At 39.2% G+C, this 27,076-nt stretch overlaps 1 protein-coding gene across 2 annotated transcripts in view; it reads right to left on the bottom strand.

Moving 5' to 3' along the window:
- The window catches only part of pcsk5b (proprotein convertase subtilisin/kexin type 5b), a 375,643-nt gene that overhangs the window by 61,582 nt on the left and 286,985 nt on the right, over positions 1–27,076 (bottom strand). For both annotated transcript variants that reach the window (XM_072585118.1, XM_072585127.1), the window contains exons 21-24: positions 18,357–18,459; positions 15,769–15,905; positions 8,457–8,657; positions 5,836–5,904 (exon numbers count right to left, since the gene is read on the bottom strand). In XM_072585118.1, coding sequence (XP_072441219.1) covers positions 5,836–5,904; positions 8,457–8,657; positions 15,769–15,905; positions 18,357–18,459 — 510 coding nt within the window. The remainder of the gene's footprint in view (positions 1–5,835; positions 5,905–8,456; positions 8,658–15,768; positions 15,906–18,356; positions 18,460–27,076) is intronic.

Here is a 27,076-nt window from a genome sequence, read left to right as displayed (position 1 = left end):
AAAAGCTAGTGCTTCCAAGTAAATCTGTTGAACTATAATCTGATGTTGTGTGATTTTTAACTTTGTACACCCCAGTCCAATACCGACTTCTCCAAATCAAATCAAATTGATAAAATCTTGATTTGTAATCTATAAAGATAGCCAGAAGTAACTCTTAAATCATCTGTGATATTTAATCATGTCCAGTGAATGTCCAGCACTTTCAACAACTTCGCTGGGTTATTTTTAAAGTTTAAATTGTCAAAGCTATTAATTCAATCTGATCTCTTTTCTGTTTTTATTGGATGCTTTTCGAGTTCTACTTTACTAAGGCTGCCAAACCAAACACTGCAGACACACTGATAACAGCAATTGAGAATAATTTCATAGCTGTGTAACTGAAAGGACTGAGAAGTAGATTTTGAAGAAAAATAATCATATTCATATTTCACAGTTCTAATGGTACCAAACCTCTGATCCAATTTGTTTCTATGCCATGTTTACCACTAGTCTCCAGGTAAAACTGCAAGTGAATTAGTTAATGTAGGTGCAGGTAGCAGCAAGCAATCAATAATGATTCTGTGCCATATTCACAGACAGAGTAACTAAATACTTAATGTCATTTTCTATTTCTTTTTGTCATAATAAATTTTAAAACATAAATATATTCATTCTTTTATTTATTTTCACCAACCTTATTTATAGAATGACAAAAACTGTGGAACAGAATGTAGAATTTAGTTTTGCACTTCATTAGAATTTTTTGCTTTTCCTCAGTAATTGGTTTTTAAATATCCCATATGTTCCTGGGTGTGTTTTTGGAACCAAATCTCAAGGCCACTAAGCAAATTGGGATACATTCGGATTTTGTGCAATAGTGTAAAAGAGGTAAAACAAAAAGCACAACATATTTCACATCTCCCCTGAAGTTTGTTATCATTTAAGCCATTAAAGGTGTGTTATTTTTTGAGAAACAATGTTTGAAAACTGCAGTTTTTATTTTATCAGAATATTAAGATATTATGGTAAAGTTATGCAAACAGGAGGTGAAAGATAATAGTTCATCATTTTCTCCTTACATATGCTAACCGTGTATCCTTTGCACATCATGTATTTTATTTTAAATGTTCAGATGATTAGTTGCCTTTTTCACTTTTCTTCACAATATTTCCTGAAGATGTGATATTCTGCCACTAGATGGCATCCAAGTACCACCTAGAGATTTCAGAATTAGGTAATCCCAACATTCGTAAATGGACCAATTGGTTGGCTTAGGTTTCAAAAACTGAAGAAAGGGTTAGACAGTCTTCATTTTAACATCTCATCACAAAGCCACACTTCTGACAATGCCACAGTTCCTTTGTACTACAGTGGAGTGTCAACCTAGATAATGAGCTCAAGCATCTGTATGCTCCTAACAATATGTGCTACTTTGCTATTTAACTATTTTTGAATTAAAGATAAATTTATGAGAGCTAATATTTGACTTTTACATAAGAAGTTAAGGGTTGGCCCCACCACCCCTCAAATGGATGTTAAAAATCCTAGATCACTAATTTGAAGAGTAGAGGAATTCTGTCCAGTCTCCTGTCCATAATTAATTTCTCTCAACAATTGAGACCAATTGATCATCATCATATTGTGGTTTCTGGAAAATGCTTCTTGCCATTCCCTGCATTGCAACAGTTGAAAATTGTTTGTTGTAGAGCATTTCAGGGAACTCTGAGGTCTTGACAAAGATATAAGTCTTCCTTTACTCAAATGTTATATACTGGATTAGTGGTGCTGGAAGAGCACAGCAGTTCAGGCAGCATCCAACGAGCAGCGAAATCGACATTTCGGGCAAAAGCCCTTCATCAGGAAATCCAGACCAAAGGCGTAGCCATGGGCACACGTATGGGCCCCAGCTATGCCTGTCTCTTTGTTGGCTATGTAGAACAGTTGATCTTCCGTAATTACACCGGCACCACTCCCCACCTCTTCCTCCGCTACATTGATGAAGCTTTATTCCTGATGAAGGGCTTTTGCCCGAAACGTCGATTTCGCTGCTCGTTGGACGCTGCCTGAACTGCTGTGCTCTTCCAGCACCACTAATCCAGTGTTTGGTTTTCAGCATCTGCAGTCATTGTTTTTACCTTGTTATATAATGGAACCTATTTGAATATAAGCTAGCTCCTACACTGTTTTCTTTTTGTTCCAGACAAACAAATGATGCCTACTTTTGATCACAATGTAATGAAATATTAATATGCATAGCAAAAAGTTCATGCTATGAAAAATAAATGTTGGCAGCGGGGACATCCACTTTTGAAAGTTCATTTGCGAGGGCAAAAATGAATTCCAAAAGAAGTTGCCCCATAAATGGAGTAGAAGGAAATGGTGAGGAGCTGCCACTCCAATCATGCACTGGTTTACTTCCATGCTTGTGAGCAACAAATGCAGGAAAGGCACAGTTCATCATTGAAGCAGCTAGGAAAGTTAATGCTTGCATTGAGGAATGTGGAGATTGCTGGGAGAGCATCTTTTTTCCAGGGGAGCAGTGCGATGAGAGCTGGTGGAAATTTGAGAGTGACGAATGAGCTGCTGAGAGTTGCCTTTGGCTGGGATTGCGGTCTTTTGTCAAGGTTGGAAGTTCTGTATGCTCGGTTCATGCTAGCAGCATCTGCCTGGAGAAGATGGGAGGGTGGAGGTAGGTGGTGACGCAGGAGGGGAGTGGGAGGAGACGATGCGATGATATGTAGGGGAGAAAGAGGCTGTTAGAGGCTAGTGGTAAGGGGATGGGGGAAGGAAGATTGCAAGTAGAATAAGGTGAGAAGAGGAGGCTACAAGACATGTAAAAATGTGGAAGAAGCTTCATCACCTCATGACTCACAATACTCAAAATATGTAGTGTCTTCTGTTGTAATGAATTTACATTTGCGATTCAGATCCATCTATGGTAAATATGTTTCTATGAGTTGTAACCATATGGTTAAAATGTTAGAATTTTGGGTATGTGTGAAGGAAATTCAATAGCTGTGATCATTGTTGTTAGTGGAAGTTGTGTTTAGGGCGATGGCTTATTTGGTGTTGAAGTGTATGTCTGAAATTTTGAAAAAGAAATTCCTAACTTATTCCTGTTATCTGTGCCAATCTAAGTACTGTGGTGTCTAGGAAATTAATCTTTTCCTTGTGTTTTGTATCCTTTTCAAGAAGGAGTGCAATGTAGTTCTGAGGGCTAAAATGATCAAAGCACTCATGGACAAAGAAGGAACAGGGTTCTGAGTTAGCTGATCAACCAGGATCATATTTGAATAGCAGAGACAGCTTGAAGGACTGAATGGTATACTCCTGCTCCTATTTTCTATGTTTCAAAGGTTATCATTAATGGAGAATTGGTAATTACTGAGAATATTGATAGAATATTTGATTTCTGCTTCTGTTGAACCAAAATACCCACATGTCAATGCACATCCAAAGACATGGTCACTACCTGATAGCAAGACCAATGAATGAATTAGTCAGAATGTAGAAAATAAAACCCAAAATCAAAGAAGCAGTTCCTGAAAATCGAAATGTTACCTTTAGGAAATCTCAAGAACAGCCCGCAAAAAAGAAAATATATAATTTTACCCCAGGATATGTATTTCAGTAAATAAAAGACATATAGCTTGCAATTTCCTGTTAATCAGTTTTAGTGGGTAAAAAATCCTGAAGTGAAAATTCCCAGGATGCATTTCCTGAAAGTGCACTCCCAATTAATGTTTTGGGTGGTGTTATGGCAATTCAGCTTGCAACAAAAAGAATCATGCAGCAAAACTCTTGCAGCAGTCTCACAGTCCTTCGCAGTGACACTTAGCTGTACAGATTAGGAACGTGCTGAATTTGGTGTTCTCAATTAGGTGTGCAAGGACATCAAAATAACAGAATAATTTCAGCATAGGAGGAGGCCATTTGGCTTGTTGAGCATACACAGACTCTCCAAATGAACAATTTACTTTAGTGCTGTTCGCTTTCCTTCTCCCTGTAAACCTTGTACATTCTTTCTTTTCAGATAATAATCCAATTCCCTCTTAATTAAGCTGATTGAACCTACCTCCACCACAGCCCTGATGCCCAACTCTAATCTACACCACTGAAATGATTGTCTCACCACAAGGACCTTTGGACAGTGTTTTATACATAACCTCTTTGATATTGTACTCTATGCCTCTTTTAATAAAGTTTAGAATATTGTATGCTTAATGAGCTCATGACTCACTATACTCACATCTCAACTCGTATACTCTATATTCTAATCAATGAAGGCAAGCATGCTGAAAGCCTTCTTCACCAGTCTGTCTATCTGTGACTCCACTTTCAAGGAGCTATGCACCAGACCATTGATACTTTCAATCTGTCTTGCTACCTTATGCACATATAAACTCAGATCCCTGTACTCTTGCATCCCCTTTATATTTGTAACCTTTATTTTATATTGCTTTTCAGCATTCATTCTCCCAAACTGAATATACATTATCTGTCCATGCCACCAACTTGTGAATATTCCTTTTGAAGCTTTACACTATTTTTCTTACAGTTCACACTGCTTCCAAGTATCAGATCATCTACAAAATGCTCTTAGTCCTTTATATTCCAGAGGAGCTAAAATTTCAGTTATGATAGTTGCTTCTTTTCTGTGCAGTGACCTCTGCTATGAAGTGTAAGAGTGGGTGACAAGTAAGAACAAGATTAAGCTCAGGTATCAGAGCTATGATACCTGTAAATGTGCAAATAGCCTAACTCTCACTGTACAAGTTTCAAAGAGGGCACTTGGTTACTGGAAGCTGATATCTGAAAGTCATCTGGGAATGCAGCAGGATCGTGATCAACTAGTCCAATGGACTATAGAGTACACGAGTTGAGATGTCTTGTTGCAGCTGTAAAAGATATTGGGTAAAAAGCCACATTTGGAGTACTGTGTGCAGTTCTGAATGCTTGACTATAGAAAGGATTTTATTAAACTAGAAAGAATGCAGAAAAGGTTTACGAGAATACTATCTTCGCAGGAAGGTTTGAGTTGTAAGGAGGCTGGACAGGCTGGGACTATTTTTTCCCTGGAGCATAAGAGACTCAAGGGTGACCTTATAGAGGTCTAGAAAATCATGAGAGGCATTGATAAGGTAGATAGACAATAGCTTTTCCCCATCATAGGAGAGTCTAAAACTAGAAAGCACAGGTTTAAGGTGAGAGGGGAGAGATACAAACAAGTCCAGGGGGCAGAGTTTTCACACAGAGGGTGGTGAGTCTCTGGAATGGATTAACAGAAGAATTAGTGGAGATGAGTACAATTCTGTCATTTAAGAAACAATTGGACAGGTACTTGGATGGAATAGGTATGGAAGGACATGGACCAAATTGCAGGTAATTGTGAAAATTGGGCGGCATGGACAAGTTGGGCCGAAGGGCCTGTTTCCACGCTGTAAACCTCTACAACTCTGCGGAATCCATCGTCAGCAATAGCTATGACCACCAGAAAGAGTAAAGAACTGCAACATTCATTTTGACCAGGATTTCAGATAGATTCTAATCAGTTTATAATCACCAATCTGCAGCTCTCCTGTTAATGCAGGTGCTAAAAGAAAATACAGGCTAGCCATCTGAGTGCTTCCTTTTGAATACACAGGCTAATAAACATGTTGTATTGAATAGGAATTCTACAAGTTGAACAAAAAGCTGTTGAAGGCTAATGGATGGATCAGTTAAATTGATGTGACAATGGTGTACTTATTTAGGATAAAGAGGACTGCTTACTTAGAGAATAAATGTCAACTAGATTGCCTGGCCCAAATGGCCAATCTTGTTGTGGATTTCATGCAGTTAAATGTAACAGCTTACCTAATGTGCATTTCTCACATCCTTCTGCACACTGCACACAATCTTCATAGTCAAGATCTTCAATTTCACCTGTGGATTGTAAGTGCAAATTTAATAGCAATATAAGCATTAGATATAAATTGTAATACAAATGAGAGTTTCTAGAGTTTTAATTTTAGTCTGACAAATTGCATCCTTTTCAGTGTTACTTTCAGATTGACTTTGGACATGTGAATTGCCAATTCTAAATTTGAATGTTGACATGTCTGAGCTTTAGCAGATTTTGGGACTGAACTCATTACGGACATGACAGAGCTAAGGCAAAGGCAAGATTACACTCAAAGTTGACCGGATGGGACAAAATGAGGAAAGATGTTACATTTATATCCCCACTTTCTTTGCCAAAGGTTAAAAATCATTGAAAAAAACAGTAATTACAGAATTGTTACACCATGAAAAAGGCCATTTATCCCTTTGTGTCTGTGCTAGCTCTTCATAGAAGTAAATCACCTAGTGCTATTCCCTGCCTTCTTCCCACAACCCTGTTATAATTTTCCATTTCCTTTTCAATGTGATTCCTTATTAAATTATCCTGAGATATATTATTTGACATGCTTAAGGTTAGAATCAGTGGAAAACTAAAGCTCTTAAAATATTCTTGGGCTGAAAAGGATTATAGAAAGGGAAGTAAGGCCATGAGGCATTTGAACATGATGACGATGAGAATTTTAAAGTGAAATCATTCAGGGACTGAGGGTCAATGTAAGCTGAAGTGCAGAGAGGTGAACTGGACTTGGTGAAAGCTTGCAGCTTAATTATTTGAACTCAAGTTTAGGAAAGGTGGAAGATAAGAGGCTTACCAGAAGAGCAATGGATTGTCAACTCTGAAAGTAAGGAAAACATGGGTGAGTGTTTCAGCAGCAGTTAGACAGAGACAGGGAATAGAATGAACCTTTTAAGGATGAAAATCCGGGGATAACTGATAATCCATCTTTTGTAGCTGCCCTTACCTGATCGTCTTTGTTTATTCTCAGAAAAATGTAAACCTATTTACTGAGCCATGTCCTCCTAAATGGTTCATACATTCGTGATATGCGGGGTGCGCACAATGTAAGGTATGCAAACACATATAGATAGCTACCCTTCGTAAAGCATGAATTCCATACTTTTCCAGGTTCCTGTTCTTTAAGGTGTCAGCAATTTTGCTGTTTATTTTTATGGTCTATCCTATAAAAAAGGATTAGAATTCTGTTTTGCTAATGAACAGTTAATTTTAATATGTAGCTTAAGATGTGAAGGAGAACTAAATTAATTGCATGCATGAGTTCATTTAAGTACATTCAATACAACATTAAGCTATTAACCCCTTAGTGAAGACAGTTAGGAGTCAGGTCACAAGTACATTTGGAGCATGTTATGAAGCTATTGTTAATTAAGAGACTATAGAAGTGGGTATCAGTGCAAATAGATGACATCCTTTAAAAATTACTTCGAACACACAAAGTTCCCCATTCCAAATGCTTGGTTCTGTAGGTGCTTGATAGAAGTCTAAGTGTACTACATCATCAAAGTAACATTTAGGTCTAACAATAAGTGCTAATGGATTATTCAATGGTGAATCACTGCTATGTCTAGTCCTCTCCTCATCAGATGTCTACATATGTACGCACTGCAGTGGGATAAGGAAAGGTAGTCGGAGAGGTGAAAAGATGGAACCCTTTTTTTTGTTTTATGATCACAAAATCCCTTGCTTGCCTAACTGAGAGTCACTAAGGTTAGTAAAGAATTTTTTATTCATGTCTTTACAGATGTTGATTCATGACAATCATTAGTTTTGACACAAGGGTGATGCTTACTAAATTTAGAGTCATAAAGTACAGAAACAGACCTTTTGGCCCAACTCATCTATGCCAAGCAGGTTTCCTTAACTGAACTAGTTCTATTTGCCTATATCCCTCTAAACGCTCCCTATCCAGCTATCTGTCCAAATGTCTTTAAAATGTTGTAATTGTACTCGCCTCTATCACTTCCTCTGGCCACTCGTTCTATGTACGCATCACTCTCCATGTGAAAGAGTTGTCCCTCAGGTCCCTTTTAAAACTTACCCCTCTCACCATAAACCCATGCACTCTAGTTTTGGATTCCCCTATCCTGAGAACAAGACCTTAGCTATTCACCTTATCTATGCCCCTCAGTTCCCACTCCAATCATTCTTAGATGCAAGACATACTTTCATCCAAGTCACTATTCCCTTATAAAATAATTAAAAGCTCCACATGAATAATTCCCTCCCAAAAAGCATTATGGGTTCATCGACAATAAATGAACTGCCATTGTTCAAGGAGTCAGTTCACTGCCTTCTCAAGGGATGGGTAAGAAATGTTGGCTCAGCCAATAATGCCCACATATTATGAGTGAATTTTTAAAACATGATATGAATACATGTTTGCTATCTTGGTAGCACAGAAACAGATGATATTTTCAGGTTCGATTTTATTCACATACTGAATGCGAAATATACATTCCCATAAACTAACCTGTCTTTGGAGTTCCAACTGATATTTTTATTTAGTCCTTCAATTTATCTATTAGGACAGAGCTTTAAAACCATCCATTAAATGAAGATGATGATTCCATCTTACCTTCTCCACAGTTTAGCTGTTGGCATCCGTCAGAGTCAGGGTAATAGCCAGAGGAACACTTTACACAGTGTTTACTATCAATGCATACTTCACAGTTCCTGGAACATGGACTGCAGACATTATCAGCAGCAGGGTGGTGAAATGCAGGACAATCCTCTCTGCATTCACCTTTGAAAAAGTACAGATTATTCCCAAATTTATCTGTGAAGATACAGAAAATGTGAAAGGCACATCCTTGAGTCAGAATTAGCATGAATCATACTGTCTTTAAGTTATGAACCAAAGTTTGATGGTAGCTCCATGTTGCTAACATGTCTTTTCAAATGACTCAGCAGTAATCACACACAGGGTGCAAAATGATTGTGTGTAACTTTTAGCAGAACTGCACAGGCTTCCGTTAATTCCCAGGGATATGCTGTTGCATCCCGTACATGTGCACAAACATGCAGGAACCATACTACCCTGACATTACTTTGCCTAACCAGCCAGTATAGCAAAATTGGACAATACAAGTCACAGCTGTTGTCTAATTTTGCAAGTCTTAGAAAGATAACATATTTTTCAGGCAACTAGATCAAGGAGAACATGTGATGCTATAGTATAAGAGGTCTCCATCTCCTTTGTCCATTCAGTCAACAATTAGTTGGAAAAGCAGTCAGGTTGATAGTCAGCATGTTAAATCAATTTATATAACATAAGCAAATAATTAAGATTGTTTGGAACATTTTTCTATTAGAAAATCACTGAATGTCTTCAGGAATATTTTTAAAGATGTTTTGGTACATTGGCTAGAGAGTGTTGCTACATCTTTGTAAGGATGGCAAAGGGACTGGAGCATTCTGACAGGGCAGTTAATGAACTCAGCATGCCCATGCAATTTTTTCTTGTGTGCCAATCTATCTGTCCTCACCTGGAGCTAAACAGTACAGTTTGACATCAAACCCTGTGGTGAACTGCACACAAGCTATATTTTACCTTTGCCTTTCTTGTAATTGCTATATCTGGTCACTAATTATGTGCTGATTTCAACTGTACGAGAGATATGCACTACAAGGTTTCTCTGAACACCATTCAAAGCCACAACCTCTACTACTTTGAAGGACAAAGACAGCAGATACATGGGAACACGGAGGTTTCTCTCCAAGCCACACATCATCCAGTTACATTGGAATTACATCACCAGTCCTTCATGGTCGCTGGATTAAAAGTCTTGCATTCCCTTCAAAATTGCACTGTGGCTGTCCCTACATCCTGCACCAGTTCAAAAAGGCAACTCACCACCAACGTCTCCAGAACGGTTAGAGATGGATAATCAATGTTGGACAGCTCTTGACACCCACGCTTGATAAATGCAGTCATAGAGCTGTACAGCATGGTAACAGACCCTTCGGTCTAACTCATCTATGTCCATCAGATATCTGAAATTAATCTATTCCCATTTGCCATTATTTGGCCCATAAACCTCTAAATTATTTCTATTCATATACCCATCCAGATACCTTTTAAATGTTGTAATTGCTCCAGCCTCCACCATTTCCTCTGGCAGCTTATTCCATGTACACACCACCCTCTGACTTAAAAGGTTGCCACCTCAGGTCCCTTTTAAATCTTTCCCCTCTCACCTTAAACCTAGTTTTGGACTCTCCTATATCCAAATGGCTAGTTCTCCCTATATTCCATGTAATCGAACCTTGTTAACCAATCCACCATGTGGAACCCTGGCAAACGCCTTACTGAAGTCCATATTGATCATGTCCATCACTCTGCCTTCATCAATCCTCTTTGTTACTTCTTCAAAAAAAGCATTTCCTGTGCACAAAGCCATATTGACTATCCTTAATCAGCCCTTGTCTTTCCAAATACATGATAATGAATAGGAAGGGTTTTCAAGAGATATGGGCCAAGTGCTGGCAAATGGGGCTAGATTAATTTAGGATATTTGGTTGGACTAAAGGGCCTGTTTTAGCTATACAGCTCTATGATCCTATGACTATTGGGGGTTCTATAGTACAATCCCATTAAGCTGATCATCCCTTTCTTATTTCTCAGTTCCATCCAAATAACTTCCCTGAATGTACTCCCAGGAATTAACTCCCTGAGCACAGCCATAGTGTTATCTCTAATCAAAAATGCCACTCCTCCTCTTCTCTTGCATCCCTTTCTATCTATAGCATCTATACCCCGGAAGATTAAGTTGCCAGCCCTGCCCCTCCCTGAGCCACATTTCTGTACTTGCTATGATATCCCAGTCTCATCTTCCCAACTATGCTCTGAGTTCATCTGCCTTACCTGCCAGGCCTCTCGAAATAAAATAAATGTAATTTAATTTATCAGTCCTACCTCATTCTCTGCTTTGTTCCCGTCTGCCTTGACTGTTTGACACATTCCTTTTCCCAACTGAACCAATCTCAGACTGATCTCTTTCCTCACTATCTCACTGGGTCCCACCTTAATAGGTTAAATCCTCAAGAACAGCTCTCACAAATCTCTCCACCAGTATATTTGCCCCCTTCCAATTCAGGTGCAATCAGTCTTTTTTATACAGGTCACTTCTACCCCAGAAGAGATTCCAATGATCCAAAAATGTGAACCCTTCTCCCCTACATCAGCTCCTCAGGCACATAGTCAGCTGCTCTATCCTCCTATTCCTACCCTCACTAGCTCTTGACACTGGGATTAATCCAGATACTACTCCCCTCAAGCTCTTACTTTTTAGCTTCCTGCCCAATTTCCTGTATTCTCTCTTCAGCACCTCGTTCTTTTGTCATCCTATGCCGTTGGATCAAATATGTACACTGACCTCCTGTTGTTCCTTCTCCCCTTTAAGAATTTTCTACACTCTCTCTGACGGGTCCTTGATCCTGGCACCAGGAAGGCAACACACCATTCCGATGTCTCGTTGCTGACCACAGAAGTTTCTGTCTGTGTCTTTGACTAGAGAGTGCCCTATCACAATTGATCACTTGGAACCCGACTTACCCTTCATTACATTAAAGCCAGTCTCAGTGCCAGAAACTTTGTTGTCAGTGTTACATTCGCCTGAGACTCCATAACCCCTACATTTTCATAACAGCACACTTGCTTGGGATGGGAATGGACCACAGGAGACTCCTGCATTACCTGCCTACCTCTTACCTTTCATGGAGGTAACCCATCTACCTGACTGTACCTGTGGTTTTTCTCCCTCCCTGAAACTACCATCCATCATGTGCACCCCCTCCACCACCTCCTATAAATTCCTCATTGCCTCTAAAAGCTGTTATAACCAATGCATACAATCAGCTAGGATTCACAACCAAACACACTTCCTGCAGACTTAATCATCAGTAACATTAAAGTTCTCCCTAACCTCTCACATCTGACAGGAAGAGCATATTGTTCTACTAAATGCCATCTTTGCACTTTAACAATCTACAGATCCAGAAAATAGCCCAGTCTTACTGCACTAAAAAGACTACTCCAGGCTAACTTAGTACCTATATTTTATATTTTTAAAGGCTAATCAAGAGACAGATCTCAATAATACATATAATGTAAAAATAACCCAACTCTACTCACTATTGTAGATTTACAAAAAAGAAACAAATTGCATTTGTTCCAATGCAAGAGGGCAAACAAGTAAGGCCAATAAACTCAGGGCATAGATAGGTAAGTGGGACTGGGATATTATAGCCATTACAGAAACATTGCTAAGGGAGGGACAAGACTGGCTTCAGACGGGACCGAGAAGGTGGAAGGAGGGGAGGGGAGTGCATTTTTAATTAAGGTGAGTATTACAGCAGTAATCAGAGATGAAATAACTGAAGGATCATCCCGTGAGGCTTTGTGAGTGGAGCTAAGAAATAAGAAGGCGATAGTGATGTTATTGGGGTTGTACTATAGGGTCTCAAATAGTCAATGGGAATTGGAGGAACAAATATACAGAGAGATTGGGGAGACTTGCAGGGTTGTCATAGTAGGGGATTTTCATTTTCCTAACATACACTGGGACTGCCAGAGTATTAAGGGCTGAGGTGGGGTGGAATTTGTTAAGTGCGTTAAGGAATGGTTTCCTGAAGCAGTATACAGAGGCTGCTACTTGGGAAAAACTCAACCTACTCTTGGGAAATAGAGCCGGACAGGTAAAGGAGGTGACAGTGGGGAGCACTTTGGGACCAGTGACCACAGTTCTATTAATTTTAAAATAGTTATGGAGAGGGACAAAAGTGGTCCACAGGTTCAAGTTCTAAATTGGGGCAAGGTGAATTTTGATGAAATTAGACAGGAGCATGCAGGGATTGATTAGAGCAGTTTGTTTACAGGCAAAGGGACCTCCGGAAAGTGGGAGGCCTTTAAAATACATAGCTAGATTTCAAAATTTATATGTTCGCATGAAAGTGATGGGCAAAGTTGGCAGGAATAGGGAACCCTGGATGACAAGGGATATTGAGGCTTCGACCAGAAAAAAAAAGGAGGGGTGGCTCAGGTGCAGGCAGCTGGGATCAAGGGAATCCCTGTAGGTATAGAGGGAATCCAGGAATTTACTGAAGAAAGAAATCAGGCAGGCAAATAGGGGGATTGACATACCCTTGGCTGAGAAGATTAGGGTGAATCCAAAGCGGTACTTTAAGTATATTAAAGGAAAAATAATAATTAGGGAGAGAATAAGGCCCTACAAGGACCAAAGTGGACATGTATGTGTAGAACTGCAGGAGATGGGCGAGATTTTCATTGAATTTTTCTCCCCTGTGTTTGCCATATAGAAAGACATGAAGACTTGGGAACTTAGGGAAGTTAGTGGTGATACCTTGGGGACAGTCCACTGCACAGTAGAGAAGGTGTTGGATGTATTAGAATGTATGAAGGTGGATAAATCTCCTGGTCCTGACCAGATAGAGCCAAGAATACTGCAAGAGGTTAGAGAAGAAATTGCGGGGGCCCTGGCTGATATTTTTGCATCATCACTAGCCATGGGTGAGGCCCTGGAAGAATGGATGGTAGCAAATGTTGTGCCATTATTCAAGAAGGACTGCAAAGAAGATCTGAACATCTGTGGTGGGTATATTACTTAAGAAAATTCTGATGGAGAAGATGTACATGCATTTGGAAAGACACGGTTTCATTGGGAGTAGTCTACATGGCTTTGTGAGTGGGAGACCATGTCTCACAAACTTGTTCGAGTTCTTTGATGATGCGACTAGGAAGGTTGATAAGGTCAGAGTGGTAGATTTAGTCTAAATAGATATCAGTAAGGATTTTGGTAAGGTTCCACACGGTAGGCTGCTCTGGAAAGTTAGTTCCAATCTTTTTCCCAGGGTTGGGGAATCGAGGACGAGAGGGCATCAGTTTAAGGTTAGAGGGGAAAAAACTAAAAGGGAATTCTGAGGGGCAACTTTTTTTACACAGAGGGTGGTATGCAAATGGAATAAGCTTCCAGCGGAAGTGGTTGAGGCAGGTATGTTAACACCATTTAAAAGGCATTTGGACAAATACAAGAATTAGAAGGATATGGGCCAAGTGCAGGGAATTGGAGTTAGCATGGATGGACATTTTGGTCATCATGGACCAATTTGGGCCAATGGGCCTGTCTCTATGCTGTAGGATTCAGACTCTAACATAGTAATATTACACTGTTAAAACTAAACCACATAGCTGCTCCCCTGCTATGAGCTCCTCACATAGGTTTCTCCAAGGTCAGCTGTGAATTTCACTGTTTGTTTACTTTTCATAGAACAAATTCCAATGTCAAAGATATTTGAAACTAAACAGCTGAGGCAGTCAGCAGTGAAGGTTCATTGCTGGGTCACACAGCTGTGTAGGTTTACTTCTCTGTTTTTTCACCTCCCACATGATATCTGCTTTGTTTCTCTTGCTCCTTTTTTTAAAGTTCCAAAAGAATGCTACACCTTATAAAACAGTAATTACTGCTTCAAAATTCAAGGAAATCAGCTCCAACACTGAAAATTCCTCAAAAAGAACAGCTGTTACAGATGCAATTTTACCCATCCTCTATCTTGGATTACCAGAATCCTCTTTCCTTACCCAGAATCCTCTTACTATAAAGGAAAATAAATACCATGGTTTAATGTTATGACACGGAAATGTGTCCAAATCTTTACAGAAACAAACTTTTGTTCATACAGTTGTGATTTCAATGGAATTTTCACAGTTAGGATGAAGCAATCAACTAAAAGAGGTTTGTGATAGCATGGATGCATTGAATTTTTTTATATGATGGGTCCTACCAGTTATACGTTACACTCCAAGTTTGTACTCTTTCCTTTAAGCCATGTAAAATAAATCAACATTTGGGAAAGGTCATCAATCAGGTTCATGGTTCCATAAAGTGAAGTTGCAGATAGATGGGACAGTGAAGAATACATTTGGTTTGCTTGCCTTTATTGGTCAGTGCAATGAGTATAGGAGTTGGGAGGTCATGTTGCGGCTGACATTGGTTTGATCACCTTGGAATACTGCATGTAATTCTGGGCTCCCTGCTACAGGAAGGACATTGTGAAATTTGAAAGAGTTCAGAAATGATTTACAAGGACGTTGCCAGGGTTGGAGGATTTGAGCTATAGAGAGAGGCTGAATAGGCTGGGGCTATTTTCCCTGGAGCATTGAAGGCTGAGGGGTGACTTTATAGAGGTTCATGAGGGGCATGGATAGGATGAATAGTCAAGTTTTTTTCTCTAGGGTTGAGGGAGTCCAAAACTATAGGGCATAGGTTTAGAGTGAGAGGGGAAAGATTTAAGAGGTATCTAATGGACAACCTTTTCATGAGAGGGTGGTGCATGTATGGTATAAGCTGCTAGAGGAAGTAGTGGAGGCTGGTACAACTACAAAATTTAAAAGGCATCTGGATGAGTATATGAAAGGGGAGGGTTTAGAAGGAGATGCACCAAATGCTGGCAAATGGGACTAGATTAATTTGGGATATTTAGTCGGCATGAATGAGTTTGACCAAAGGGTCTGCTTCTGTGCTGTGCATCTTTATGTTTCTATAATCACATTATTACATGGGAGGTAATTGTACATGTCCGTGTAAGCACTGAGGTGCCCTGTAGGGACCATCCAAATTCTAAATTAATCAGCAGAATGCAAGAATGAGATTCCTTGGTCCCAAGGAGAAACTAATAGTTTTAATCAATCATTTGAAATACAGTAATGATTTACCACCAAGTTTTGGTTGCGTGTACAACTAATTTCTTGATCTAATGTATCTGCCATAAATTATTTGTTCATTGTATCGTTGCTGTTGATGTTAACGAGAGGTATATGTGAGAAAAGAAAGGCTAATAGTGAGTTATTTTTGCATTTTCTATGGTCTTACCTTTATCACATGATGTGCAGTCGTTAGGTTCACCTCCTGTACATTCCTTACAAGTGTGATGACATGGGTAACACTGTCCATACATGCCAAATTTACCTGGGGGGCAGTGCATGACACAGTGTTCATTGTCAAAGAGCCTGAGGAGGAAAAGAACGCATTAACAAATGCACGCATATAAATTAGAAGCAGGAATAGGTCTATTGGCATCTTGAGTCTGTTCTTTCATTCAACAGCTCACGGCTGATCTGATTGTAAACTCAAATTCAGATTCCTGATGACCCCAAAAACCTTTCACCCCACTGTTTATTTTGAATCTATCTATCTGTGCCTTAAAAATATTCAGAAGTTCAGCTTCCACTGCCTTTTGAGGAAGAGTTCCTGATAGCTTCGTTAATTAAGTGTGTAAACATTGATACTGATGTAGTTTAGAAGCAATTCGTTGTGTAAGCTTCCTTGAATGGAAGCCCATTGAATTCAAATTTAACACAATCCTCGACTGCCTGGCTGAACTTGTCCTTATAATAATCAACTTTTCCATTAATTCCTCTCCTTTCCTTCAAATAAAAGGCATTCCTATAGGAATGTGTATGCACCCCACACATACTTTTTGAGGAAACATTATTGTTCCTGTCTTAATCAGCCCTTTTCCCTGACATCTTGTTAACATTTGTGTTGATGTTTATACTGAAGCATGGCATCAGCATCCATTCTTTCTTCACCTTCAAATAATCCAGCTCTGATTTTAAATTTTCCTTCCCATGACTTCCTCAATTTCTGGGGAAATGTTGCCTACCAGTATAATATAAACCGTTGATGCCCATATCTATCTTGAAGACACTTACTCCATTCTCACGCACTGTCAGGACTTTATTTCAATCACACTATTCTGATGACGCTAAATCTAATAATGATGTTTCCAACTTGTTTACCTTTTATCTCACTGAGGATAATGTTCTGGTGTAGTTAAGTTGCCTTTGAACATGAATGTTCTATTTCCTGTTCAAACAGTCTCATTTTCTCCTGTCCCTTACAGATTGGGATTCTGGATTAGTGGTGCTGGAAGAGCAAAGCAGTTCAGGCAGCATCCAAGGAGCAGCGAAATCGTCGTTTCGGGCAAAAGGTTTTATTCCTCATGAAGGGCTTTTGCCTGAAATGTCGATTTTGCTGCTCCTTGGATGCTGCCTGAACTGCTGTGCTCTTCCAGCACCACTAATCCAGAATCTGGTTTCCAGCATCTGCAGTCATTGTTTTTACCTTACAGATTGGGATACAGGCCCTCCTCTCTGAACACTTTACTCTTTCACCTCTGTACTCATTGGATCATCTCCAGCATTTCCACCACCTCCAGTTTGATGCCACCATGCCGCAATTCTGTGATTCTTTGGAACAATGTAGGAGACTGAGTGCCAGACTTGAAGTGGGATAGAGAATTAAAGCAACAAGCAAGTGAAAACTTGGGGTGATGCTTGGAAACTGATCAAATTGCAAGTCTCTCTATGGTAGGGGAGACTGAATTGTGATTGCAAAGACAATATATGAAGGGGCAATTAATGACCAGGGCACCAATGATAAAATGTCTCTCTGACGTAGAGCAGGCCAGGCCTGAAAGAAGCACACATAAATTGCCTTTTCAGAAGGAAGGAGAGTATAGGGTCTTAGATGTTGGATAGGGAGCTTGTGGAAGGACAAATGTATCTCATACTGCTTGTAAGGAAAGATATCATGGAAATCTGAAATGCTGGATTGAGAGTAGAGTGGATTTTGCAGCTGCTCCTGAGATTACAGGCTTATTTCTAATTTATTTTTAGATTTCTTACAGTTATTACATGAATAAGAAATATATGGGCCAAGCGCAGGCAGGTGGGACTAGTTTAGTTTGGGATTATGGTCAGCATGGACTGATTGGACTTAATGGTCTGCTTCCATGTTGTATGACTCCATGACTCTATAAATGAGAGCAGGGTCTGGAAATGATGAGAGAATGAAGATGTAGTGATAGGAATGGTTCCACTGAGTTCTCAAAGTGTCCAGTGACGACTGACCGCTCCCCAAACCCATGAACAACCCACATCAGACAATCCATTGGGATGCCTGCTCTGACCAGTCTCAGCAGTAGGGCTTATACCGGAAACATTGATTCTCCTGCTCCTTGGATGCTGCATGACCTGCTGTGCTTTTATGCAGTGCCACATTTTTTGATTCTGACTCTCCAACATCTGCAGTCCTCACTTTCTCCCAGTCTCAGCAGTAGTCAGTTGGAGATCCAGTAGTGGGCACCAATTGCTTCTACTGACACCATTCCTACTGGGAATAGTGAAATGGTGGCAGGAGTGGCAGATGTCAGGCAGGCTGTCTGCTGAATATTACATTCCTCCATTGGTGTTTTCAAACTCATGGACAGGGCACCATTAAATCCAGCCCATTAACTTTGCTTCTCTCGTCACAGTTATTGAGTGTTTCCAGCATTTCTGTCTTTGTCTTAGATGACTAATCTTTGTGATATTTTGCATTTAAACTGGAACAACTATAGTTTATCCACTACAGAATAAAAGAGGTAGGAACTTGGGAATAAGATCAAAATAACCCACCTTGGAACAACACAAGTGATGCACTCAACTTTGCTTGGGCCAAAACATTTGTCACAATAGGGATGACAGGAATGGCACTGGTCTGCATCATCAATGTATTCACCTACAACAACAATAAAAATTAGCTGAAGTTTAAGACAAAAAAGAAGATGAAGCAAAACCCAATATATCTTTATGCATTTATAACTGTGTCTCTTTATATTTCTAACTTTAAAGACATTACTGATTTTTATGCTTTTAGTACGGTATAAAACCAGAATCTAAGCTGTTATCTGACACAAATTATTATTTTGACAGTATTACAATGCAAATAGCAACTTTATTCTAAATATCATAAAAAAGCCCTTGAATTAGATCTAGCATCAAATACTTTAAGAAAATCTGTGACTGTGTGAGATTAACCTCAATGAAAGTCCAAGAAAATAAAATTTAATTCCATGGTGTCTGTTGTGCCAAAAACAGCAATGTAAATTTGTACATGAAAGGATATTTGGAGAGAGCGAGAGAGAGAGAGAGAAAATAAATGAACGAGTGACAAGTGAGAGACAGACAGAGAGAGAGAGAGAGAAGAGTACTGTTGATGTTTAAGATAGGTTAAGATATTAATTTCAATATTTACACTATGCGAAATAAAATTGCATGACTGTACTGCTGCTAAACCTTAGTTCAGTACTCACACTCTGTCTCTGAGGTAGAAGGTTGGAGTTTAAAACAAATTCTAAACAATAGTGAGGAGTGGAGGCACTATGACTCCATGACTCTCTAAATGAGAGCAGGGTCTGGAGATGATGACAGAGTGAAAAAGTAATGGTAGGAATGGTTCCATTGAGTTTTCAAAGGGTACATTGACGACTGACCCCTTCCCAAACCCACGAACAACCCACACCAGACAATCATTGGGGTGCCTGCTCTGAGGAGCTGAATCTTCCTCTGGGCCTGAGAAAATCTGACCAGCACACTTCTGTGGTTTGTCAACTTCACACCCGACACACGTGTGACTCCTCATGCTATTTTGCCTTGTCACAGCAGGGTTGCGTTCACAATATGATTTGCAAGCCGGACTGGAGTGCACAAGAATTGCAGCTGTGGGTGTGTGTGGCTAAGCCCATTAACACATGAAACTTAAACAAGAATCAATTAATGTCCACAGTTGTTTAAACAACAGTTTTCAGTGGAAAGTAAAGAACACCAGATTTACATTATAATTTCAAAGCACGGTCTTCTTCAATCAATCAAATGTAGGCGTCCATTTTCCAAATGTAGATTTTTCTAGTATCAGTCAAACCAAAATTTTTTGACTCAGCAACACTATTTAAATGACAGTAGAAAAGATGACAGTACAGATTGACAGGACATTTTGAAATAATTTTCACTGTTTATAGTATGTTCTCCATCATAATGCATGTGAACAAACACACAATGTTGGAAATCCAATAGTTAATTTACCATTAAAGGACAGATTTTCAATATATCACTGCATTAAAGCACATCTACATAACAATATAGCAGCTGATAATGACATTTGAAAACATGACATACTTTACACTTACCTTTCAGCGTGTTGCCAACTCCTCAGCATATTTTTCAATTTCTTCCCTACTCTCAAATGTTATGCTTTAAAATAGGCTTCCAAAACCATGTACTGCCTGATAAAAATGGTAAATGGACAGAAATCGGACTTTTGTCTCCCATTCAATGTAGGGAACCGTCTGCACCAAGGACAATTGTGAATTTTGAAAAGTAGCCGTTCTATACCCATTAAAATAATGGCAGAGGAATAAGGCACAGGGTTTAGAAGGCAGAGGAAAAATGAGATTCCCTCCAAAAATAAACAAAGACTGGATATGATGCTCCTCTGTTGGCACATTCAAAGGTGGGGTGGCTGGGGGTGGTGTGTGTGTGTGTGTGTGGGGGGGGGGTGGCAGGGAGTAAAATAGAGTGCATGGCCTACCTGTCACATTCCTGGCCAAACCCAACCTGTCTCTCGTTGTACAAAGATGATGGAAGGATTAGACACACTGACTTACCCTCAGATCTATTGAGTCTCTTAAGTGACCAATGAAGGGCCTCATCCTGCCCTTCTTGCTATTTTACCACAACAGTGAGAGGCCCATGCCAAGCAGATTGCTTTAGCTGCATGCCCCTAACAGCACAGGCTCTGATCTTATTTAGCAGCCTCCCGTGTGGCACCTTGTCAAAAGCTTTCTTGAAATCCAATAGATCACCATTCACTGGCTCTCTCCTTTGTCTAATTGCTCATTACCTCCTCAAAGAATTCTAACAGGTTTGTCAAGCATGAAGTCCGCAAAAAAAAGTCATGCTGACTCAGCCCTGTTTTACCATGCCTTACCATTCACTTCCATAAATGTATTAGTGTTGGTGCTCTCAATGAAAAGGACTGACTGATACCATGTAAACAATAAACTAATAATGAATAGATACATGTAAATTAACTTCTGTAAACTCTTACTTTCCCACTTGTATTAATCTCTATTAGGCATTTTTTCATTATTACAGATTGAAAACCAAAATACTTATAAATCAGCAGAATTATAATGCACTAGGGAAAAAAAACTATGTTGAGGTCAACCATACCAAATGTTTGGATAGTGTTTTTAAGACAGAAACAGATCAGAAGAGGCAGTTAAAGAAAAATAAAAGGACAAATGTTAAGTTTGAGGAAACCCTTGGAAGGAATGGCCAGAACCTAATCAAAGGCTTATGTTCAAGTAAGGCTTTTAGGGAGAGAATGAAGTAGAGGTGTGGATGCCTTTGGGTAAGGAATTTTGAAGCTTAAGGATTTAGATACTGAAGACTTGGGTGCCAAAAGGAAGGATAAGATGCACATATCTGTGAAGAGAAAGCAAAGCTAACATTTTGAGTCTGAGATGCTACAGACCTGCTGAATCTTTTTCCAGCAATTTCTGTCTTTTTTTTCAGCGTGCACAGTTCTTTGTTTTATTTTGAGGTAAAGTTGCAGACAGGTTCTTGAGGCAAAGGCCAGGAGGGAGGGGTGGAGTCAAAGATTTTGGAGTCAAAGTTTTGTAATCTTCTTTGGAATATGGGATGTTGCTGACTGTCACATTAATTGCCCATCCCTAAATGTCCTTCAGTTGAATGATTTACTGGGCCATTTCAGAGGAAAGCTCAGAGCCAACCACATTGCTGTGGCTCTGGAGTCACATTGTAAGCCAGACCAGGTAAGTATGACAGATTTCTTCCCTAAAGGAAATGAGTGAACCAGACATGGAAAAGAAGACGGTATGAAGTGATTGAGAAACAAGGATGTTAATTATAAATTTGAGATATTGTATGATCAATGGAAATCAGTAAGCTTGAGGATATAAGTGAGCATAGCTGGTGTGGGGTAGGACCAAGCAGCAAGATGAGCTGATATTTACAAATGGTGGAGTAAGAGATGCAGTCTATTAAGTGAATTAAACATGGTGAAGAATTTCAGTGGTAGATGGTGAATATAAAATGTTTGTGTGCATCTCCTTGGCAAAGCTATGGGTTATAAAAGAAATTTATTTATGAAGAAGCAGCTAAGGAGTCTAAAGTTCAGCTCAAGCTCAAAAAGTAATGAAGAGTGCAACAGTTGAGTTTAATCTGAGACAATTGTTCAGAACCTACTGCTTTCAATTTATTGAATGTGATGATTTTGGTGTTCCTGAAGATTAGCTGGAAAAATATTGCCTTATCTGATTTTGATCAATAGGATCTGATTTTGATCAACAGGCCAACAACACGATAAAATTGTTAAAGCAGGAGATAACGGTCTGTGACCAGCAGTGTGCCACAAGGATCAGTGCTAGGTCTACTGCTTTTTGTTATTTATATAAATGATTTGGATGTGAACATAGGAGGCAGAGTTAGTAAGTTTTCCTTTGACACCAAAATTGGCAGTGTAGTGGACAGCAAAGAATGTTACCACAGAGTACAGCAGGATCTTAGTCAGATGGGCCAAAGGACCAAGGAGTGGCCTATGGAGTTTAATTTAGATAAATGTGAGGTGCTGCATTTTGGAATGGCAAATCAGGGCAGGACTCATATACTTAATAGTAAGGTCCTGGGGAATGTTGCTGAACAAAGAGACCTTGGAGTGCAGGTTCATAGTTTTTTGAAAATGGAGTCAGAGGTAGGTAGGGTAATGAATAAGGCATTTGGTATGCTTTCCTTTATTGTTCAGAGCATTGAGTATAGGGGTTGGAAGCTTATGTTACAGCTGCATAGGACATCGGTTAGGCCACTTTTGGAATATTGTGTGCAATTCTGGTCTCCCTCCAATCAGAATAATGTTGTGAAAATTGAAAGGATTCAGAAAATATTTAGAAGGTTGTTGTCAGGGTTGGAAGGTTTGAGCTATCGGGAGAAGCTGAATAGACTGGGGCTGTTTTTCCTCAAGTGTCAGAGGCTGAGGAGTGACCTTTATGGAGGTTTATAAAATCAGGAGGAGCATGGATAGGGTAAATAGACAAGGTATTTTCTCTAGGTTTGGGGAGTCCAAACCTAGAGGGCATAGGTTTAGGGTGAGAAGGGAAAAATTTAAAAGGGACCAAAAGGGCAACTTTTTCACACAGAAGGTGGTGCGGATATGGAATGAGCTGCCAGAGAAAGTGGTGGAGGCTGGTACAATTACAATATTCAAAAGACAGCTGGATGGGTATATGAATAAGAAAGGTTTGGAGGGATATGGACCAATTGCTGGCAAATGGGACTAGATTAGTTTAGGATGTCTGGTCGACATGGACAAGTTGGACTGAAGGGTCTGTTTCCATGCTGCACAGATCTATGACTCTATAAGTTGGATATCATCAAATGAGGAATGTGAAAATATCAATGACAGTAACATTGGAGGGCTACAACCTGGATGAGGTGGTGTGAAAGAAAAGCTATTGTTGCAGATATTCTAACTATGATTATACAGGTAATTGTGTAATAAAGCAAGGGCAGTCTCCATACTTAGGTAAACAAAGAGGGGCTAGCGTCATCACCTTTCCAGAAACTTTTGAGAGAAAAGTAAATTAACACAACACACCACTATTGCAGAGAATGTCATTTTGTGACTGTTGGAAAAGTGTGAAAGTCAAATGTTCAGAATTTCAAACATTAATTTGTAGGAGAGGTTTGGTAACATCCAAAGACCTTGAGAGGATTGGGTATGGGGAGGTTTAACAATGAGCAGGTTTGGGAGAAATAGCACATTCAAAGATTTTGGAGGGGAAAGGGGGATTGCTTACGGAGTAATAGTTTGCCAGAATGGCAGGGTCCAGCATTGTATATTTTGTGGAGGAGAGTGATGAAGATAAATTCAAGGGAGGGAGAGTGGGAGTAAGGGTGTAAGAGTTAATGATGCCGGGTAACATAGACAACAGGAGTGGAGGTTGTGAGGTCAGGTCTTTAGAGAGAAAAGGACTGAATGAGCAAGAGCTGGGTCTTATGCTCAAGATTAACTGAGAGAAGGTATAAGGAGCAATTGCAGAGAAGCTCAAGAAAGCTATGATTTCCAGGTTAGAGCAAGGAGAAACATTAAAGAATTAAGCCTGCTGTCTTAGCAGAAGAGGGAAGGTGGCAGATGCAGTTGATTGAATAGTTTCAGCTTTCGATATGAAGCTAGGGTCACAATTTTCCTGTTTTCAGACTAAGTTCAAAAGCAGGTGGGTTTCTAGGATGGAAATCCACAGCCGACTAAGATAAGAAAGATGGATGTACTTTCCAGCCATGAGGCAGCTGATTGGGTGATGGTTGGTCTTATACGCACATTAAGACCCCAGAGCAGGAAGTCCCACCCATCTGGTCACCTACCTATCCTGGGTTCAATACTTCAGCTAGCACAAACTCCCCCAAGCTGACAACTAATCCAACTGACAGGCTGACTTTTTCTCATCCCACCTGGAGCTGAAGTAATTAAAGTTAACGGCTTCAATTGGTAGCGAGGTGGAAAATCTTATTTAAGCTTTTAATTAGGGCAAGGCCAGGGAGTTGGTAAGATGCTGTCCCACTCCCATCTCAATTAATTAATTTCACTTCCCATCTCCAGGCCCATTACACCTAGGCCTGGAAGACTGTACTCCAGATCTTTAATCATAAACAAACATATTAAGACTTGAAACATGAACACTTTAAAGCTAAATTAATTCATCAGTCAAGAGGCAATTATACTAGTTATTCACTTTAATTTACATATATATTAAATAAACTGTTGATGCTTTTGTTCATTTGCCACAATTCAGGACTTTCCCCTCACATAGTATAAATAGTTATTTTCCTGTTATTTTGGTTTTCTTGTGAATTATCCTGATCATGTAGATGAAAAACTTCAACTAAATGTGTCTTTTATCAGAAATACTCAAATTATAAATGACTGTAATTAAATAATTGTGTATTGCTTCTTATATCAGCTATCTGACAGACATGGCTAATGAACTAGTTTTCTGTGCTGCACCAGTGTCATCAAACAAAAGAACATCCCCTTTCAAAAAAACAGTTAAAAATAGGAACTTGAACATGTTAAGAATATGTTTCCAGTATACCTGCAAGTGCTTATGAGGTGTGTATGTATATCTTTTCTAGTCTGTGCATCATATTTGAGGATTCCCTATTAGGATGGAATGTAATTAAATTTGCATAGACCCTTGATTAGGCCATGGTTCTAGTATTGTACTAGTCTGCACTCCATGTCACAAAAGAATTTACTAGAATTATTATAAAGAAAATCTAGAGGAATTTCAGCTCCTCCACTTAGAGTTGTAGAAATGTACAGCACGGAAACAGACTCTTTGGTCCAACTTGTCCATGCTGACCAGATATCCCAACCTTGAGATTGATATCAATCTAGCAGCAGCACACAACCAACCCAACTTCAATGGTTCACTCTTCATCAACAATGATATTCATCTGCAGAACCTCTTCCACTCTGTTTGTGATGGTATAGATCCACCAATAGCATCTTAAAGTAACACGGACAGCTGCAACTTTTGTTCATTTCTCTATTCTTAACTTCAGAGTGTAACATCTGTCTTCTTGAGCACACACAAAATTGTTCCAGTAACAAATTAATTTGTCACAATAGGACCAAAGAGAGACTGTTACCAGTCCAATATTCTTAACAGAACTTTTTGAAAGCCCTTAACTGAAATGACCATTTGCCTTGTTTGATTTTGACTTTTACAGAGCCTCTTTGGAACCAACATAAGAGATTAATTTCTTCTGTGCACAATGGGGAAACAGAAATCTAAATTAATTCACAAAGAACAAGTTTGCAATGTCATTGTGAACACTGACCTTGTGAATACTACAATGAAGAAATAATCCCCCTAAGGCCAAAATTAAAGTTAACGTGGTGTACAGAGGATTGATTTCTCAATTACACATTGCCATATAAACTGTTGCATGATCGAAATAGCAACTTTGTGGTCAACTGTAATATGGCAGTATTATATAGTGCCAGCCATGGTGCTGAGCTGTAAAGTCTAGAAAATTACTGCTGTGGTTTCATTTGTGGTGCGTGCACTGAGTTGAGTTTAAACAGATGTTGGACACAAATGAAAGGAGTTTGCCTCTTCCCGACTCTGTGCCATACCAGCTGCATTGTCCAAACTGAAATATTCCTCTGGAAAATGATCAGAGAAGTCATCCCCAGCACTCTACTCGTAATCTGAAAATCTTTACAAAAAAGTAACATTTCAACAAGATTGAAAGCAGCTTTTATGTAAAAAAATAGAGACAATGTTTCACCTTGTACGTATCGACTTTTATCATTGTTTCTAATTTTATAAAGATGGCAAAAGCTTTCAGAACCATTTTAATAAGTTCTTGTTTTACAACTGAACATTCTGATCTGCTGAATACACAAAGGAGCTTATTGTTTTATCTGGAGCGTCGACTAATAGACAACAGGTGTGTAAAGCTAACTGCCCTTATTTCAAAGCAAGTGAGTATGGATCACAGGACCATGAAAATGTGCTGTACAGCTTTGAGATCAAACTATGAGAAAACCCCTTGTAGCTCTGGCTACTGTCAAAGACCCACCTCAACAGTAGCCCATACCTCACGGAACTACATTTTTTTTTGGCATTTTTTTCTTATCTCTGTTGCACAGTTGCAAAATGTTGTTTTACATATTAACATAAAGGCATTGATTTGGATAGTCTTAATATTCAGGCAAAGTTAAAAAAAAATTCCGATATAATTGACATGGTTTTAATAGATAAACAGCCGTGGGATAATTCGCTTTGATGATTAATACCTCAAAGCGATTTTCTCTCTTTAAAGCAGCATTCGAAAATAAGATCAATTGAGTTTGAAGATTGAAAGGCCAGCAGTTCTGCTGTTAGTGTTATAATGTGGTTAATGCCTTGATCCTAGCAAAGCTGTTTCTGTCCTTTTGATGATACTTCTAATTCTGAATTTCTAAACCTAATTTCTGTTTTTATTTTCTTAGTGAACATTCTTATTTGTGCTGTTATTCATATTTTATGAGAATATTACACACATAGTAGTAGCTCAAAAGAATTCTCAATTAATTTCTAGTTCACTGGTTCAATGGATAGAGAATTGAATGAGGTATATAATTTATTAAGGTTTACCAAAAATTAGTTGATGAGCTATCACAAAATACATTGATAAATAAGTTAGTAGATGTACACCCTGGGGCAAGAATGGATAACTTCTGACTGATTACACTTGCGGCCTTTGTCTCTCAATGATGGAGTAGGCTG

Source organism: Chiloscyllium punctatum, chromosome 2, assembly GCF_047496795.1.
Source record: "Chiloscyllium punctatum isolate Juve2018m chromosome 2, sChiPun1.3, whole genome shotgun sequence".
Taxonomy (NCBI): Eukaryota; Metazoa; Chordata; class Chondrichthyes; order Orectolobiformes; family Hemiscylliidae; genus Chiloscyllium; species Chiloscyllium punctatum.
This window is presented reverse-complemented; position numbering and strand designations above follow the sequence as displayed.